Genomic DNA, 17,501 nt, shown 5'->3' with positions numbered 1-17,501 from the left:
AGTGTGGCTTCTTCCATAAACAAGAACAGTTCTGCCACGCTAGCTACCCTGTTTAGGCATAGATGCAGAACAGGGGCAGCAAAACCTCCCAGGGAGAGTAATGTTTGGTTAAGGCTTTATAACCCTTCTGATCCCATAAACCTCATCCCCCAAAAAACATTCCGAAGGTGCCCTATGGATATTATGCCATCACCTAATCCAGCCAAAAAATGATCAGAGGAAGAGACTGTCATCTAATGTCTATAGGCGCCTTAATCCTTTCTTGGTTTATTTATTTCATTAACAAAATCATTATTACCAGACATTTCCAAACAAAGTTAACACAAAAATAAAACGTGTTAGGTATCTTGCACAATATGTTATTAATTTGCCTTGTTCTACTGCAATAAATTTGGCACCTTTATTAGTATAATAACTTACTCCAAATGCCCAGAAGCCAAACACAATAATGATGAAGTCTACTGTGTCTGCCAGGAACATTAACACATAGACATCTGTCACAGCACTGTAGTCTGGGTGAATTAGATTGTAGAAGAACTGTCGGATTGGCAAATATATTTGAAGGATTCTGGAAGAAAACGCAGAAATAACCCATTATCAGTTAAAAGTACATAGTCTTTTTCTGCTCTGTTCTCAGTTGCTTTGTATATGTAAAGCATGTACAGCTTGTTCAGAAATATATTATGTATTGTTACACTGAACTATGATTAAAAGCAAGGGGTTGTTTGCAACAAGAAAACATCCTTTCCAAAGTCTTAATAGAGCTAACAAAAACTGGCGCAAAGTCAGAGCTGTTACTCTTAGGAACAAATCAGATTTCTTGCTGCCATTGGTGGAAGCTGATTGGTTGGCAAAGGTAACATCTTTATTTTTCTTAGTTTATCCAAATCAGCCCCAATACATCAGATGGAAAATGGATTTTTGTAAGATCTTACCGTAAAATCCTTTTCTCTTAAGCTCATTGACAGACGTAGTCCTCCTTGATTAATATCAACTCGGGTTATACTGCCCTCTACAGGAGTAGGACTAGACAGGAAAGAAAACGTTCTGGCCACACCTTAGGGGCAGTCCCAGAGGGTATATCCTCTCTCTCTCTGCTACAGCAAGTCAGTTATGTCACAAAGCAGTGTTTAGAGAATTTAACCCAACCCAACTCAAAAACAGAGGGGCGGGTACTACGTCTGTCAATGAGCTTAAGAGAAAAGGATTTTACGGTAAGATCTTACAAAAATCCATTTTTCTCTGTCGCTCATTGACAGACGTAGTCCTCCTTGATTAATATCAACTCGGGACGTCCCAAAGCAGTGCCACAAATGAGGGGTGGGAAAATGGAAATCAAAATCCAATCTAGAAGGCCCAACCGGTGCCAACTAGAAGTTTTAAAGGCTCATCAATCAAAAGATGAGACTCAACTGAAATTTCAACGGAAAAAAACCCTCGAGGTAGACCACCGGTCTCCTCAAATTGCGGCCTGCAAAACCTTGCGGCCAAAAGAGGCATCTGACGATGCCATCACATCAACTTTATAAAATTTTGTAAAGGTATGCACCGACGACCAGGTAGCCGCCTTGCAAACCTAGACCACTGACGCCTGATGGCGGTAGGCACAGGAAGTACTGAGCGCTCGAGTGGAGTGCGCCTTAACAGGGAACGGAGGATTCCGACCCTTAATAGAATAAGCCTGTACCACCATCTGTCTAATCCATTTGGAGATAGTCGCGGCAGATGCAGGCAACCCCTTTCTGGGGCCATCCGTGATCACAAAAAGTGAATCCGTTTTACGGAACGATTCCGTAGACTTCAGGTATACCCTGATTGCCCGAACTACATCCAAGGAATGCAACGCACATTTCCGAGGATGATTGGGCTTAGGACACAAGGAAGGTAGCACAATATCTTCATTCAGATGAAAATCTGAAACCACCTTAGGAAGAAAGGATGGCTTCGGATGAAGAACTACCTTATCCCTATGAACCACTAGATATGGGGAATGGCATGATAATGCAGCCAGTTCTGACACCCTGCGTGCAGAAGTGATAGCCACCAAGAAGGCCACCTTCTGGGATAATGTAAGCAAGGGAATCTCCCTGATATTTTCAAAGGGAGGGTTCTGCAGAACCGTCAAAACCAAATTAAGATCCCAGGGCGGTAAGGGCGCGCGCACTGGCGGAGCCAAGTGCCGCACCCCCTGGATGAAATTCCGCACCAAGGAATGAGTAGCCAGCGGCTTCTGAAAGAAGATTGCTAACGCTGAAACCTGTCTCTTGATGGTGCTCAAGGATAGTTTCTGCTCAACCCCCTTTTGCAGAAAAGCCAAAATTCGGGTCACCAAATAGGTACGTGGGGGAAATCCCAAAGATTCACACCACGCAATATAAGTCTTCCATGTGCGATAATAGACTTTGCTGGAAGTCGCTTTCCTTGCTTTAATTAGAGTAGGAATAACTGAAGCTGACAATCCTCTGTCCTTCAGTACCTGGGTCTCAATGGCCAGGCCGTTAAAACCAGCGACTGTAAAGCACGATGGAAGATCGGTCCTTGAGACCGCAGATCCCTCCTGAGAGGAAGTCTCCAAGGAGCGTCCGCGACTAGCCTGCCCAAGTCGGCGTACCCGGCTTGACGAGGCCAGCCCGGAATTTCCAGGATAACTGGAGTTCCCTCCACCTCTATCCTGCGGAGAAATCTCATCAGCAACTTGAGAGGGGGGAAGACACAGATGGTGAAATCCTTGGCGATCTACCTAAGTCATCACCATGACATTGTCTGACTGGATCCGAACCGGGCTGCCCTAGAGCTGCTTGGTCCAGGCAATCAGACAAAGTCTGATCGCTCTCGGTTCCCACACATTTATCAGAAACTTGATTCCTATCGGAAGTGATGACTTCTCCTGGCTGAGCATTAGAGACCGAAGTCACTGGACCAGAGACTCCTTGGTCCGCTTGCTCAAGCGGATCCGATTCCTGGAGGGAACTGGGAATGATCTTTGGAAAAGGTAAAGAAAACGTTCTGCTCAAGGAACGGGAACTACCGCTCCCTGTAGCATATAAATGTTGGAAGGGAAGAATCGCACCGGTAGAAGTGATCGACACTCGATCTTGTATCCTGATCGTATGATCTCCTGAACCCTTTAGTCCGGGATTCAGGAATCTGGATCTGAACACCGGTGAAGACGTGAAGACGTCCCCCCCACCCCTGAGCTGGGTGGGGGCGCACCTTCAGGCTGTATTAGCCTTATCTTCAGGTTTGGCTGAGTCGGCCTTTTGTTTACCCGACCAGCGCCTTTTGAAACCTCCTGAAGGGGCTTTGCCCTTCACGCTCGCCCCAGCGGAGCGAACAAACCTTTTATGAGCGGAAAAGAAAGGTCCTCGCCTGTTACGAGGTCCTTTAGCTTTAGCAGTCTGCGGAAAAAAAGTGCTCTTGCCCCCAGTGACATCCTTTATGATCTCATCTAGGGTGGCCCCAAACAGGCGATCCCCCTGAAAAGGGAGATTGGCCAGAGCTTTCTTGGAACCTTGATCCGCCGACCAACACTTTAACCACAGCACACGTCTGAGGACTACTGCTGACATCGATGCATGCGCTAACAAGGGAGTGGCATCCAGGGCTGCGTCACAGACGAACTGTAGTCCTTGTATAATTTGCTCCATCAAATCAGACGCTGCCTGGGGGATACTTCTCCCCTTTAAGTCATGGCGTAACAATTTTGCCCATTCTGTCAATGTTTGTGAAACTAAACCAATGGCAACCACTGGTCTAAAGGTTGACCCTATCAGGGAAAAAACAGTGGGGGATTCCACTTCCACTTTTCGATCCACCGGATCCTTAAAGGACGGAGCGTCCTCCAACGGGATAACAGTGGCTTTATTTAGTCTGGAAATCAGTGGATCCACCACTGGTGGTACCGTCCATTTTTTAATGAGGGATTCCTCAAACGGATAGCGTCTAGCAATGCGTTTGGAAATAGTAAGGATTCGTTTCGGATGATCCCATTCCTCTTTAATCTTATTACCAAAACATTTGGGTAAGGGAAACACATTCGCCGTCTTGGTAGGCTTACTAGTACCAAAGGGAATTTCCATCTCGGTTACCTCTGCCGGTGTTACCTCAAGTCTTAAGGTTTCCCGGACAGACACAACTAGTGCGTCCACCAATGCTTCTTCTTGTGCTATGGCGGAGGTAGAATCGCCCTCCTCACTATCTGAGGGAACATTACCTGAGACAACAGCCCTTTCAGAGGGACCTGCAGCTGCAATGACCATCTCAGAATCTGAATCTGAAGTATCAGATGAAATAGGGGTAGGCGGGGGTCGCTTTCTTGACCCCCGTCCCTGACAGGCCATCTCCACCCGGGATACCAAAGACTCCAAAACTGCTGATAATGCATCAATACTCTGTGAGGCACTGGAGGGTCCTGCGGCCACCTCGAGGGGATCAGGTGGGGATACATGTGTGGCAGGGTCCATGATTATACAAGACACTTGCCAGAAAAAATTTGCAATCAAAAAATAAACCTTTTTTTTTTTTTTTAGTCTCCCAGCGCAGCAGCGCCCCTCAGTGTTACCTGCTTTTGCACCCCTACACAGAGAGAGAGAGAGATACCCCAAGGCTCACCACCTGATGCTCAGAAGTTTCTATACAACCTGCTTCCAGCACTGTCTGTTACAGACAGGAAGTCTTTGGCTTGCTTTCCCGGGTAAAGGAGGCGGCTCTGCCCCTTTACACGCCTTCCGGCGCCTCCCAATTGCTCCTCGAGGTGTTTGGTCACCTCAAACATGGCCGCCCCCATGCTAGAGACACAAGGCTACGCCAAAATGGCGGCCCCGTGCGATCTGCGGGAAAATGGCGGCGGCCTGTGGAGGATAGCGGCGGCTTGCAAGGTAACAGCTGCCTGCGGGAGGTGTGCGCTCGGCCTGTGCGGCCTGCAGGAGTGTGCGCTCGGCCTGTGCGGCCTGCGGGAGGTCATCCTCGGCCTGTGCGGCCTGCGGGAGTGTGCGATCGGCCTGTGCGGCCTGCGGGAGGCTGTGCGGCCTGCGGAGGTGACCGGCTTTATGGAAGGATGGCAACCTGCGGATGCGGTAATCCAGGCATAGGCATCGGCCTGTATACACATTATGTCAGGTAAGATACCTCTATACCTTAATAGTAATGCCTTTTAGCAGTCTTCTCCCTTATAGTGTTATATAGTGACTATAGATAGTCAGCCTCCCAAACCAAGCTCTTAAGAGGGGGATCAATGACACCTGCTAGGATCACGTCCATCCATCCCAGAGAGGGGCCCGCGTCCACCAACAAACCTGACAGGGGGAGAGGGGGAACATTTTACTTACCATACCGCAACCAGGCGGGCGCCAACTCCTGACAGAACCCCTCTCCACCGAGGTGGGGGGGCTGTCGACCAATACGGACGCAGTGACTCAGTTTGCAACTGGTCATTGGCGTCCAGGCGAGACGTTTAACTCGCAGGGTCAGTCCCCGTCCAGTGGGACTATGTCGCGGCCGACCCAGCGCGGAGCTATGGCCTGCACGCGCTCGTAGGCTGAACTGGGGTGACCACTGGATCTCAACATCCAGCCCGTCGCCCAGTTTCAGCGTACTTGCTTGAAGATCTCACAGGAACACTGGAGAAGAAAAGCTGCCTAAAGAAGTATTTCTAAAAAATCTTGCCAGGACCAAAAGATCCCAGCAAGGAACTTAGGTCCTTACTCCTAACTAGACAGAAAAAAACTGACTTGCTGTAGCAGAGAGAGAGAGGATATACCCTCTGGGACTGCCCCTAAGGTGTGGCCAGAACGTTTTCTTTCCTGTCTAGTCCTACTCCTGTAGAGGGCAGTATAACCCGAGTTGATATTAATCAAGGAGGACTACGTCTGTCAATGAGCGACAGAGAAAAGACAGTATTTCCCCTGAAACAGTATCTCCTAGGTTGGACACAGAGGCTTTAGTATATGCAAACTCACCCTAGCTCCCCGCTGAGTGAAATGAATGTGGAATTGAGTGTCGGTGCTCAGGCTGCAGCGTCCAGATGGATGCAATTGCTTCTAAGTAACAAGAAAAGCTAGCACATGAATGCTTCCTTTTGATGCGATTTTTTCCAGCATGACAGCAGTGTACAACATGGTAAAATGCTAACGCATTTCAGCCGTAGCCTTACTCATAGCTGCTGCTATAAGTATTGTTTAACAAGAACGCATAAAATGCACTGCTATTATTATTATTTTTTTTTTATACAACCACCAAGATTGAAAATATTGCATTGTCAAGCTTCTTACGTCTTAATTGTAAATGCTTTTGCTTTGATGAGTTGCTCTCGAAGCTTTTCCAAAAGCAGTTCTTTTCTGGATTTCTGTTTCACGCTTAATATGCTACTACCTTTCTGGCTGCTGTTTCGAGTGCTGGTGCTACCTTTAATGGAAACAGATTGAAACAATAATTATTAATGAAGTCAAACAAGTGTGCTACATATTATTTACATACTGTAAACAATATAACCAATGTATCAGGGTATAAAAAATGAAATGCTTGACACAAAATCTGTATGAATGTGATGTCTTCTTCAAAATTCTTTAGTAATATTTATCTGAATGATACTCTTCCTTTTAATAAATATATTGTTGGTTGGCTTATTCACTGTTTTACAGTGAATCATCTAAATTTAGTTATGATCTTACATCTGTGAGCGGCCATGTTTAGTGAATGTCAAATTTGAAGAAAGTCTGGCTGGCCGTATTTCCAAAAAATCACCATTATTGATGCAGAAAATTCACAAAGTTTTTTTGGAAATGCAGCCAACCAGACCTTCTTCACATTGGTATTCCTGTGATCAGCACCTATCAGTAACCTATCAGTGTGCAGTGGTGGTGGGAATAGTGGAGACGCACCTGGAGCTGTGTTTCATTCTCTTTAGTGTAAATCAGTTGAATGCGTTAGAAAACCTGACCCTGTCGCTAGGGTCCCCCTTAAAAGCTTGCTCCTGGCCTCTCCTCTTGACTGTGCCCCTCCCTTTAATGTGACAAAAGCTTACCATGTCTATGGTCAGATTATGCCTGCTAGTCTAGGCAGCACTGATCCCCAAATATTTGTGACCACATTGAATCATATGCCTTTTATGTTGGAAGAAAAGTGTATCTGTTTCTGATTCCTCCTATATTGAATTGTTTTGTAACTATACTGTCTGCCCTCATGTTGTAAAGTACTGCGCAAACTGTTGGCGCTATATAAAACCTGTATAGCAATAATAATAATAATAATAATGAAATTTGCTGTTTTTTTGTTACAGTATATGATTACATAAGCAAGGAATGCAATAAGATGGCCCTCAGCATTATTTACACTGCTCAAAAAACTTAAAGCAACACTTTGTAAACTCATCAGATCTCAAAGAGAAAAAGTATCGTGCTGGATATCTATACAGATATGGACTGGGTAATGTGTTAGGAATGAAAGGATGCCACATCGTTTGATGGAAATGAAAATGATCAACCTACAGAGGGCTGAATTCAAAGACACCCCTAAAATCAAAATGAAAAAATGATGCAACAGGCTAGTCTATTTTGCTGAAATTTCATTGCAGCAACTCAAAATGGTATTCAGTAGTTTGTATGGCCCTCATCTACTTGTATGCATGCCTGACAATGTCGGGGCATGCTCCTTTTGAGACGATGGATGGTGTCCTGGGGTATTTCCTCCCAGATCTGGACCAGGCCAACACTGAGCTCCTGAACAGACTGAGGTGCAACCTGGTGGCATCAGATGGACCAAAACATAATGTCCTAGGGGTGTTCTATTGGATTTAGGTCAAGTGAGCGTGAGGACCATTCAATGGTATTAATTCCTTCATCCTCCAGGAACTGGATGCATACTCTCGCCACATGAGGCCAGGCATTGTCGTGCACCAGGAGGAACCCAGGACCCACTGCACCAGTGTAGGGTCTGACAATGAGTCCAAAATTTTCATCCCAATACCTAATGGCAGTCAGGTTGCCATTGTCTAGCATGTAGAGGTCTGTGCATCCCTCCATGGATATGCCTCCCCAGACTATCACTGACCCACCACCAAACTGGTCATGCTGAACAATGTTACAGCTAGCATAATGTTCTCCACAGCGTCTCCAGACCCTTTCACGTCGGTCACATGTGCTCAGGTTGAACCTGCTCTCATCTGTAAAAGCACAGAGTGCCAGTGGCGAACCTGCCAATTCTGGTGTTCAATGGCAAATGCCAATCGAGCTCCATGGTGCCAGGCAGTGAGCACAGGGCCAGCTAGAGGACATTGGGCCCTCAGGCTACCCTCATAAAGTCTTTTTCTGATTGTTTGGTCAGAGACAATGACACTAGTGGCCTGCTGGAGGTCATTTTGTAGGGCTCTGGCAGTGCTCATCCTGTTCCTCCTTGCACAAAGGTGCAGACACTGGTCCTGCTGATGGGTTAAGGACCTTGTTTTGCCCTATCCAGCTCTCCTAGAGTAACTGTCTGTCTCTTGGAATCTCCTCCATGTTCTTGAGACTGTGCTGGGAGACACAGCAAACCTTCTGGCAATGGCACATATTAATGTGCCATCCTGGAAGAGTTGGACTGCCTGTGCAACCTCTATAGGGTCCAGGTATCGCCTCATGCTACCAGTAGTGACACTGACCCTAGCCAAATGCAAAACTAGTGAAAAACAGTCAGGAAAGATGAGTAGGGAAAAAAATATCAGTGGCCTCCAGTGGCCACCTGTAAAACAATTCCTGTTTTGGGGGGTCATCTCATTGTTGCCCATCTAGTGCCCCTGTTGTTAATTTCATTAACACCAAAGCAGCTGAAACTGATTACCAACCCCCTCTGCTACCTAACTGACCAGATCAATATCCTAGGAGTTTATTTGACTTGATGCGATACTCTGTTCAAAAAGAATTCCTCTGATTTTTTTTGAGCAGTGTATATCATTTACAAGCACTCCTATAGTTACACATTTGAAACAATGCCAATGTATTAAAATATATGCAAATTTTATAGCTGAAATAAAGTGGAAATAAAAACACTTATGTCTCTACTATTACTGTGTGTTTTTAAAAGGTTACTCCACCCAAAACTGATGCTTCAGTTTACAGTAGATGATGCAGATTTAAACCACCTGACAATTTCTAATATCTCTTAGGGGCTTTATTTATTAAAATAGCCAACCTTGATCTCCTGGATCTAAAAACCTCATGGGGCTATTATAAGCTCTTTCCACTTTCCCCCTGAATAGAAAGCAGCAAAACATATTCTGTCATATTCTGTTGGTTCTTCCTAAGAACAGACATGTATAATATTGTGAGCATGCATTCCTGTAGATCTCAATCCGTTGTAAGTGAGGTGGACTGAATTTACCATGATTCGAACATAAATAAAGAGAAAGCATCGGGGTTGACTTACTAAACCTGGACAGTGCAAAATCTGGTGCAGCTGTGCATGGTAGCCAATCAGCTCCTAACTTCAGCTTGTTCAATTAAGCTTTGACAAAAGAAAAAAAAACTGGAAGCTGATTAGGTTCTATGCACCGCTGCACCGAATGTTGCACTCTTCATTTTTAGTAAATCAACCCCATTGCCTGCATTAAACCTTCCTGGTTTACCATAATAGTTTGCTCCTTGCTGCAAAATATTTACCTCTCTTGGATCTGTTGTGTGAGGAGTAACTTGACCTGCGAGATATTTGGGATCCACTGCTAGAACTTGTTCTTCTCACAACTGTCCTGTCTTCTGGGAAGTGAACATGGATAGACTCTGCAGAGGCTGCGAGATTGACTGATTTCAGTGACCCAACAGAATTTCTTCTTCCAGAAGCTTCTGAGATCTCGTCATCTGATTCGTCCCTATGGGTGGTATTGTCAGTTTCCTTGTCCTCATCCCAAAGACCGTGACACTTAAGGAAGTACATAAATATTAATAGGCAACTGATGTTACACTGTTGTCAAAATGTCAGTCATACAAGTATACAAACTAAATACTGTAATAAATAAATATGGCTCCCAATTTTTACACATAATGATAAATAAAACAGAAAAAAAAGTATATAGAAACACACACACACTAACAGCATTATTCACATCATGCTGATCTCTGCTACATGTACAACATATCAAAAAAATTAAAAAGAAAAAAAAAATACTTTAAAAAAGTGGTAACTACCCAGTACCATGCACAAGACTTTGAGGTTCATTCACAAAGGCTTACTGCATGTATAGTGTGTTTTCCTCTATAGTAGTTTTTTTATGTGTGCAAAAAAATCACACTAGCTAAATAATAAAAAGGAATAAACTTGCGTTATTAATGCAAATGCCACATTTCACTGCACAAGTTTACTGCACAGGTTGTCGCTCTACTGAGGAGAACAGGTGCTTTGATTTTAGGTCCTATTCTCATCTGAACAGTTTGGAATTGCAGGCAGAATTGGAAGGATTGTCAGCATGTCTCCAAATCATGCTAGAATTGCAGCAAAATGTAGGATGCGCGTTTGGATGTCGTTCATTCTTAAAGGCACCCCAAATGCTGTGAAATGTTGCCGCAACTGTCGCACAACAAAACATATGTGAATAACCGTGCCTGGCTAAGTGGCAGATTCGATACATGAGTTTCTTTGGTGCGCCAAACACGCATAGGGCAGCCCATTTAGGTGAATATGCTGCCCTGTGCGCCACACACAGAAACTTGTATAAGTCACACTAGAAAAAAATGTGTGAATGGGGCCTTAAGGGGCCAGTTTAAATCCTAAAGTGGATATTGTTATCCATTCTCTGAACGCACTGTGTTTTGCCTTTTGCTGTTTATTCAAAAAATGTAGACCATAATGTGGAGCCTGCGGTGTGTCGCACAGTTCTTTCTGTTGCATAAAGTGTGCTTTACTCCTGACTTTTTTTCCCACTGCCATTTATTTTACTATTGTTTCTCATGCTCTGACTTAGTATTACATTTGTAAAGCATAACAGGCTTAGTAGCAAGCATATCAGGCTTAGTGGCACATTTGTAAAGCACATTGGGATTTAGTTGCACATTTGTAAAAGCTCTTCATAACTTTCGCATAAGATAACAAGGTATCATTTTTTAATTTTTCTAAGGATAAACAAGGCCTATTTTGGTGATGTTGCCTTGCAAAAATGCATATTTTATATGCAATCCAAAAAAAACGTCAAAGGAAAAAAAAAAATACACATTTTTCTATATTGCTCATTGTAAATCTAACAAAAAAAATAGTGTTACTGTATATAAAATACATTTTAGAAAACAAAACTGTATGCAAAAATTGCCCTGTTTAAAATTACCCCAAAACATACAAAGAGCACAAAGAATTGCAAAGTAAAGTACAAATAAAAAAATAAAAAAAAATAATAATTTTTAAAAAATCTCTTCAGCTCTTTGGATGTGTTTAGTACATTCACAGCTTGAAGAGGTTAAAACAAGTTCATGGCTGCCTGATCATTTTTATATACTGTAACTGTTGGGTGGTATTCCCTGTTGGACTACCCTCCTACTCTGTGGTTCCAGGGCTATTCCAATCCTCCTGGGAGCATGGGACTACAATTACCATAGTCAGAATAATGAGCAGGAGATCTAATAGACTTAACCTGCCCATTGCTATCAAATAGGAAGCTTGTTAGCCCTTTTTATAGCAATAAAGTTAAGTGAAGTGGCCAGCTGGGGAATATGAAGCAGCACGACTACTAAGCTCCATCAGTGCTGCTCGATCTTGAGCCTCATCCTACCAGTATTTTCGGGCAATCCTTCACTTGCTATATAGGAACAACATCCTGACCCACCACAGCACCCTCAGCCATGGTCAAAACTGGGCAACATGCACCCAAACCAGTGGGAGACTGGTCAGCTTAACAGACCACATGCAGCTCCAAAGATGTCAGCGGCTCTTATGCATCAAGCGCTCTTCACTACACAAGAAGCCAGCAATGGGTGTGTCCCTGTTTTCATCATACAAGCACCCAAGATCTTCTCAGAAACTACCTGCGCCCAGCACTATTAAAGAAAACTTTGTTGATACTGGAAGCTGGTCTACCCCTTCACAGGCTGCGAAGTTAAAACATAATAATGGCTCGGGCTCCATTCACTGCACTAACTAATCAGATTCAGTCAGGCTAAACCTGTCCTTTATGAAACATGACATGCAAAAAATCATAAATAGAATGTCTACAGCTCAGCAAAGATGGATTTCCGCACCATGCACAGAGATTTCACAGACCAGAGACTCATTTAACTGAATCAATGGTAATGGAACTGAAAAGACCCAATATATTACATGTTCTTTATGCCACTTATTTATCATATGTTAGGGGTGTATCTATTTTAGTTGCTAAATCCTTTAATTTACAAATCATAGAAGTTGTCACTGACACACAGGACCGTTATGTAATTCTAGTAGTAGGTTACCTAGATATGTACTACACTCTTGTGAATCTACCTCCACTGTTTGATGTCCAAAATTTGAATCAATGCATGAGTAAGTTCTTCAGTTTTGCAAAGGGTGCTCTTGTCTTAGCAGGCAAATTTAATGCTGTGATGGACCCACTATTTGATAGATTGCACAGCAACAGATCTTACCCCTTGGTCTTAAAGGACCAAGTGCAACATGTCTTTGTGGTTGGAGACAAGAATAGCCCATTATTTGCTTTTTATAGCAAAACCTGTTCCTGAGTCTGACCCCACATATATCCACTGACTGAATCATGGATGCCTTTCCTTGGTTTTATATTCTTTATGAATTGTAAGCTCAATATGACCCCCATGATCTCTTTATATACTTGGAGTCTATATCTTTACCCATTATGACCTATGCTGAAAGGCTACTTCTGGAAGAACCTATTACCAGTGAAGAAACAGATCATGCCCTGAGCACGTTTACCAGACATAAAACACCAGGCTCAGATTGCCTCCCCATTTAATGGTACATTGGCGACAACTTCATTACGTGGATCCAGATTCTTTGCACACAGCCTTTAGCATGACTTTGGTTGAATGGTTGCATTTCTGATTCTTTCTCTATCCAAAGGGGAACGAGGCAGGGATGCCCCCATTTACTCCTCCTATTCACGATAGAACCCCTGGCTGAACTCATTAGAACCCACAACATACTCTGGTTAAAGTATTACAAATTGTTTTGGTAAATATGTGTTCAAGGTAATTGGTCTAAATCTCATGCATTTTCCATGTATTTTCTATGGATCCAGGTCCACTTTTCCTTCTATCCCCTAATTAGCCCCTGCAAATTACACATACATTTAAATTTCTGGGTGTATACATATGCCTTTGTCTACATATATTGATAACAATTTACACCCATGTACTGCAGCCTTTAAAATCAAAGTCAAGACTTGGTTAAAACTCCTACTCACTTTAACAGCTACAACAAATTTATGTTAAATTATTTTTTTGCCCAATTTTTTTAAAGTTTTGTCTAACTTCTGCTTTATATACCCAAATCACTATTCAAAGATATTGACTCCACCCTCTCTATGTTTCTTTGCCACCCTAAAACTCCCTTGTTCTCTCTAGAGACCCTGCGACATCCTACCTTACAAGGTGACTTAGCTCTACCTAAACCCTCGATTTTGTTATTATGCCGCACAACTCATGTATATCTACAGGTGGCTCTTCCCTCAACTGAATAATGTGGTCACTGCAGTGAAAGCTCTTGTTATTTCTTCCTAGGAGATGATAGCAAACCTAATTTATAGACGTACCTTGCTTTCCGTTATAGGCACTGATATTTTGAAGGTATCAAAATCTGTAGCCATGCTTGTCCTTATTGCCCGCCTCAGAGCAAATTACTTCGCCAAACCAACTCATATGATTTAATCCAAAGTTTCCACACTTTTATTCTCTCCCTGATAGTCTGCACTGGGTGCAATTGGGAAAATGTATCCATCAGCTTTATTCCCAGGACTCTTTTAAAACCTTTCTGTGCTACAACAGGAACTCAGAATCATAGAAGTCTGACGATACCTAAATCTTCATCTTCACATCTCAAAACTTGAAGGCATTCCACTCCAACCAGTTCATTCTTGTTTGATTTCCACCTTTAATAACAATCTTCTGAGAGGTAAATTTCCCATGATTCCGCATGCAGCAGGAGACCTGGGATATTTCAGTGCACAACTGGCGAGAATTATTTAATTTGTACTTTAATACTACAATATCTGATTAATTAATTCAGCTTAGATTTTTTTTTTTTGATCAAAAACATTTTCAAATGCTAGTAATTTTTGGTTCATATTTGGACTACAAAGATCCCAACTCTGGATCTCAGGCTCCTGCATTGTTCTGCCTCTGAGAGTGATGTGTATTAGGTTAATGGAAGAAGCTCTGTGTAGCTTTCTTACCTTTAAGATAGATCTGTGAAAAAATAAAGCAAGCAGTTGAACCAGATCATAATGGACATAGCCTTCTTTTTTCTCTACACCAATTATGTTGGGAGGGTGGTAAGGTTTATCTTTGAATAAGTCCAAATTTAAGTTCCAGGGAAAGAATCCAAACTGAAAGAAATACTTGATCACTATTGTCACCTACAATAAAACAGAGTCACGTTAGTTATAAGCACACTACTACTGTGTCAGTTAATTTACATCAGGTACTTCTGGCTTAGGTAGCTACTGACAGGTTGAACTACAATCTGGATTTTTATAAGACTTCCTTGAGAAGGTCTCAGCCATATCCTCTTCTGAAACAAAGGCTACTGTCAACATTTTTTTGGAGACTGAATAGGCCAACAGGCAAATCCGAGTTATAATGTTGGCATGGTGCTGTGGACTAAGTTCTGGAAGGGTTTGGTCAGGAATTTTTCTGGATCTCTAGGCATTAACAATTAGGCTGCTTCTAAACCAAGGTTCCCCTGTACTCATTGAAATACCTTAAGATAAAGAAGAAAATGGAGCACGAAAAAAGAAGAAAAAGAAGGCTGAATCCATGAGGTGGCTATGTGTAGATTATCCTTTATTCAAATATGGTAGTTAATTTATTATAAATGAATAATTCTTTAGAACTTTAGGTGTGTTAAGCATGGCTGATAAATGACTGCAACTGAAATAGAAACATACTAAGAAGGGGGAGCTTTTGATCTCTAAAATGCATTGGATATCATTTTTCAATAAAAGACAGTGTTTAACACATTAACCACCTCCTCTATTCATCATTCTTTGTTGTCAATTTCCTTAGTCTGGAAGGATGCACATGTTGCAAAGTTACACTGAAAAGGGAGGCGTTTGTTCATCATAACCTGTTATAAGTTTAACTAATTTAATCCTAAGCAATATTATATGTGTTTGAAGTGTGCAACATTTTCATAAATCAGCGCAGTTTTAAAACAGTGATTTGACATTTTTGGCCAGCTGTCCGATATGGGAGTAAGGTTATTTTTGTTATCAATGGCCATCTGTTGTCATTATTGAAAGCACTTTAAAATCAGAGGAAGAGGTTACTCAGGTAGATATAATGGCAAGGGGTCATAAATAACAAATTCCATCTCCTGGATAAAGATTCACACATAGCACCCCACATTGTTTTATAGGGGTTACATTTGCCCCAGAGTGAATGTATATTGCGGTTCCTGCAAAGGGAATTTGCATCAAACGCACCTTCAAGTAGCCTTGCAGTGTTGAGGACAATAATATCTGCTTGCTATCCCTCAGAGGCAGGCTGTAACCTACTGTGGACCTGAATCAAAGAACTCTCCCAAAGTATTAAGGGACCATCTGCTGGAGGCAAGTGAGCATGGCAGGATCGTATGTAAAATGCGGATTGGATGAAGGACACTTAAGGGGGTTGTAAGGCATGTTTATGTGGGCATGCCTGGGTATGAGCAGGGTTTATTTCCTTTTTAAAAGTAGTAGGCAAGTCTTTTCCTTCACTGATGAACCCCAACCAAGATACAGGACTTAGAGGACAGACTGTCTGCATAACATATTATCTTTGCTCTTTAATTGTACTGATTCAATAACATTCATTTAGACTTTTTTTTTCATATTACTGATTTTTCTTTCTTACATTTCTTATATTTGTTTATTATGTTGATGTTGGAGACAGCACTTTAAAAGTTACGTACCTCTGTATATACAATGGCAGTCATCCAAAACCGTTTGCTAGGTCGTGGCACAGATAGCATGGCCCAGAGAAAAATGAGGATTGGCAGCACCAGTGTTATCATAGAAGCAGAAATCATATGATTGAGGATAATAACAAAATAGCACACCATTTCTGATCTGGCCACCAATGTGTTATAAAGGGCATAAATGAGTTGCAGCAAGCGTGGCTGTCCACAGTAAAACTTTTCTGAATCTTCTAGCTCTTCATCTTGAAACATTCTGTGAAGTACCAAAAAGAGAAAATGTTGTGTTTCTGGCCAATAAGGAGCTAAAGGTTTTGAAGGTCCATTTCTCACCCTAACATGAAAGCATGCGGCTTCTGACATTGAAGTAATCTATACTTGTCACTTTGAATGCTCAACTTTCACTTTATTGGAAAGGAGGTAAAGTAGTACACTTGGTATACAACCTTCCTGCCATCCTACACTGTTCCAAAAGTTCTACTTCTGGGCAAATGATTTATGGCAATAGATTGCTACTGTGAATACTTACATGCTATTAACTGTCTGGAGTTTAGAAACTTGATCTTAAGCGGACCATAGATGGATGGGATAATTCCTAGGAAAAGTATTAAGAAATTTCATACGAAAATTCTCAAAACATTTGAATGTTTTTTGAAAGATTTTATTTACTTTTAACATTCGAACATTGATTTGACCCACTATTGATCAGAAGAATGAAAATGCTTGAAACATAATTTTGCTTCAAAATTCTATCCATCTATGGCCAGCTTTAGTTTCACAGTAGAAGGGAACGAAGCAAACATAAAAGACAAAAGGAACAATGCAAAGAGGTGCGCTTTTGGTGGTAAGTTGTTGGTTTTTGGTACCATAAATTTTGAAAAGCAGCTGTAGATTTATGAGTTTGCAGTCATGTCCTTAACCCTTAATGATAAAACTTGCAGGAGAAGTGCAGGAAGTGAAAAAACAAAGATACTCACCTATATGGCGGCAGCATTATACCGATGCAGCAGCATTTGCTGAGAGACAGAGCAAGCTGCTGGGTGGATTGAGACATTATTTTCAGGATACATCCACAGACTGGAGAGGCTCTGTGACATGAGCCGATAGCGGACTTTAGCCCACCTTCACCTGATTTTGGGTCATGGGAGTGCAAAAGTAAATCTACTCCAGTGACTAACATGACTAAGTGTGACTAAACAAGCTTTGGCCAAACCTACCTGCCAACCTTACCTAGCCATCCTGAGCCCAAATTTTATAACACTCACCCCCTCCCACAACTCAGCTTCTTACACACCTCTGTATAATACTGGAGGTCTTCTTTACCATTTTTATATAGTGTCTTCAGAAATGCTCTTTAGCACTGGCTACAACTATATACCTGTGCAGTCTCCATTGCCTTATATGAAGCCACACACTAATCAGGCCCCACTTGC

The 17,501-nt window shown here is 42.3% G+C and overlaps 1 protein-coding gene across 1 annotated transcript in view; it reads right to left on the bottom strand.

Annotated features, from left to right (window-relative positions):
- PIEZO2 (piezo type mechanosensitive ion channel component 2) overlaps window positions 1–17,501 on the bottom strand; it is a 497,782-nt gene that overhangs the window by 37,345 nt on the left and 442,936 nt on the right. Inside the window, exons 40-44 of the mRNA XM_082257361.1 lie at window positions 16,066–16,324; window positions 14,348–14,530; window positions 9,630–9,885; window positions 6,270–6,402; window positions 421–568 (exon numbers count right to left, since the gene is read on the bottom strand). Of these exons, the coding sequence (XP_082113487.1) occupies window positions 421–568; window positions 6,270–6,402; window positions 9,630–9,885; window positions 14,348–14,530; window positions 16,066–16,324 (979 nt within the window). The remainder of the gene's footprint in view (window positions 1–420; window positions 569–6,269; window positions 6,403–9,629; window positions 9,886–14,347; window positions 14,531–16,065; window positions 16,325–17,501) is intronic.

Source organism: Pelophylax lessonae, assembly GCF_965119305.1.
Source record: "Pelophylax lessonae genome assembly, chromosome: 5".
Lineage (NCBI taxonomy): Eukaryota > Metazoa > Chordata > Amphibia > Anura > Ranidae > Pelophylax > Pelophylax lessonae.
This window is presented reverse-complemented; position numbering and strand designations above follow the sequence as displayed.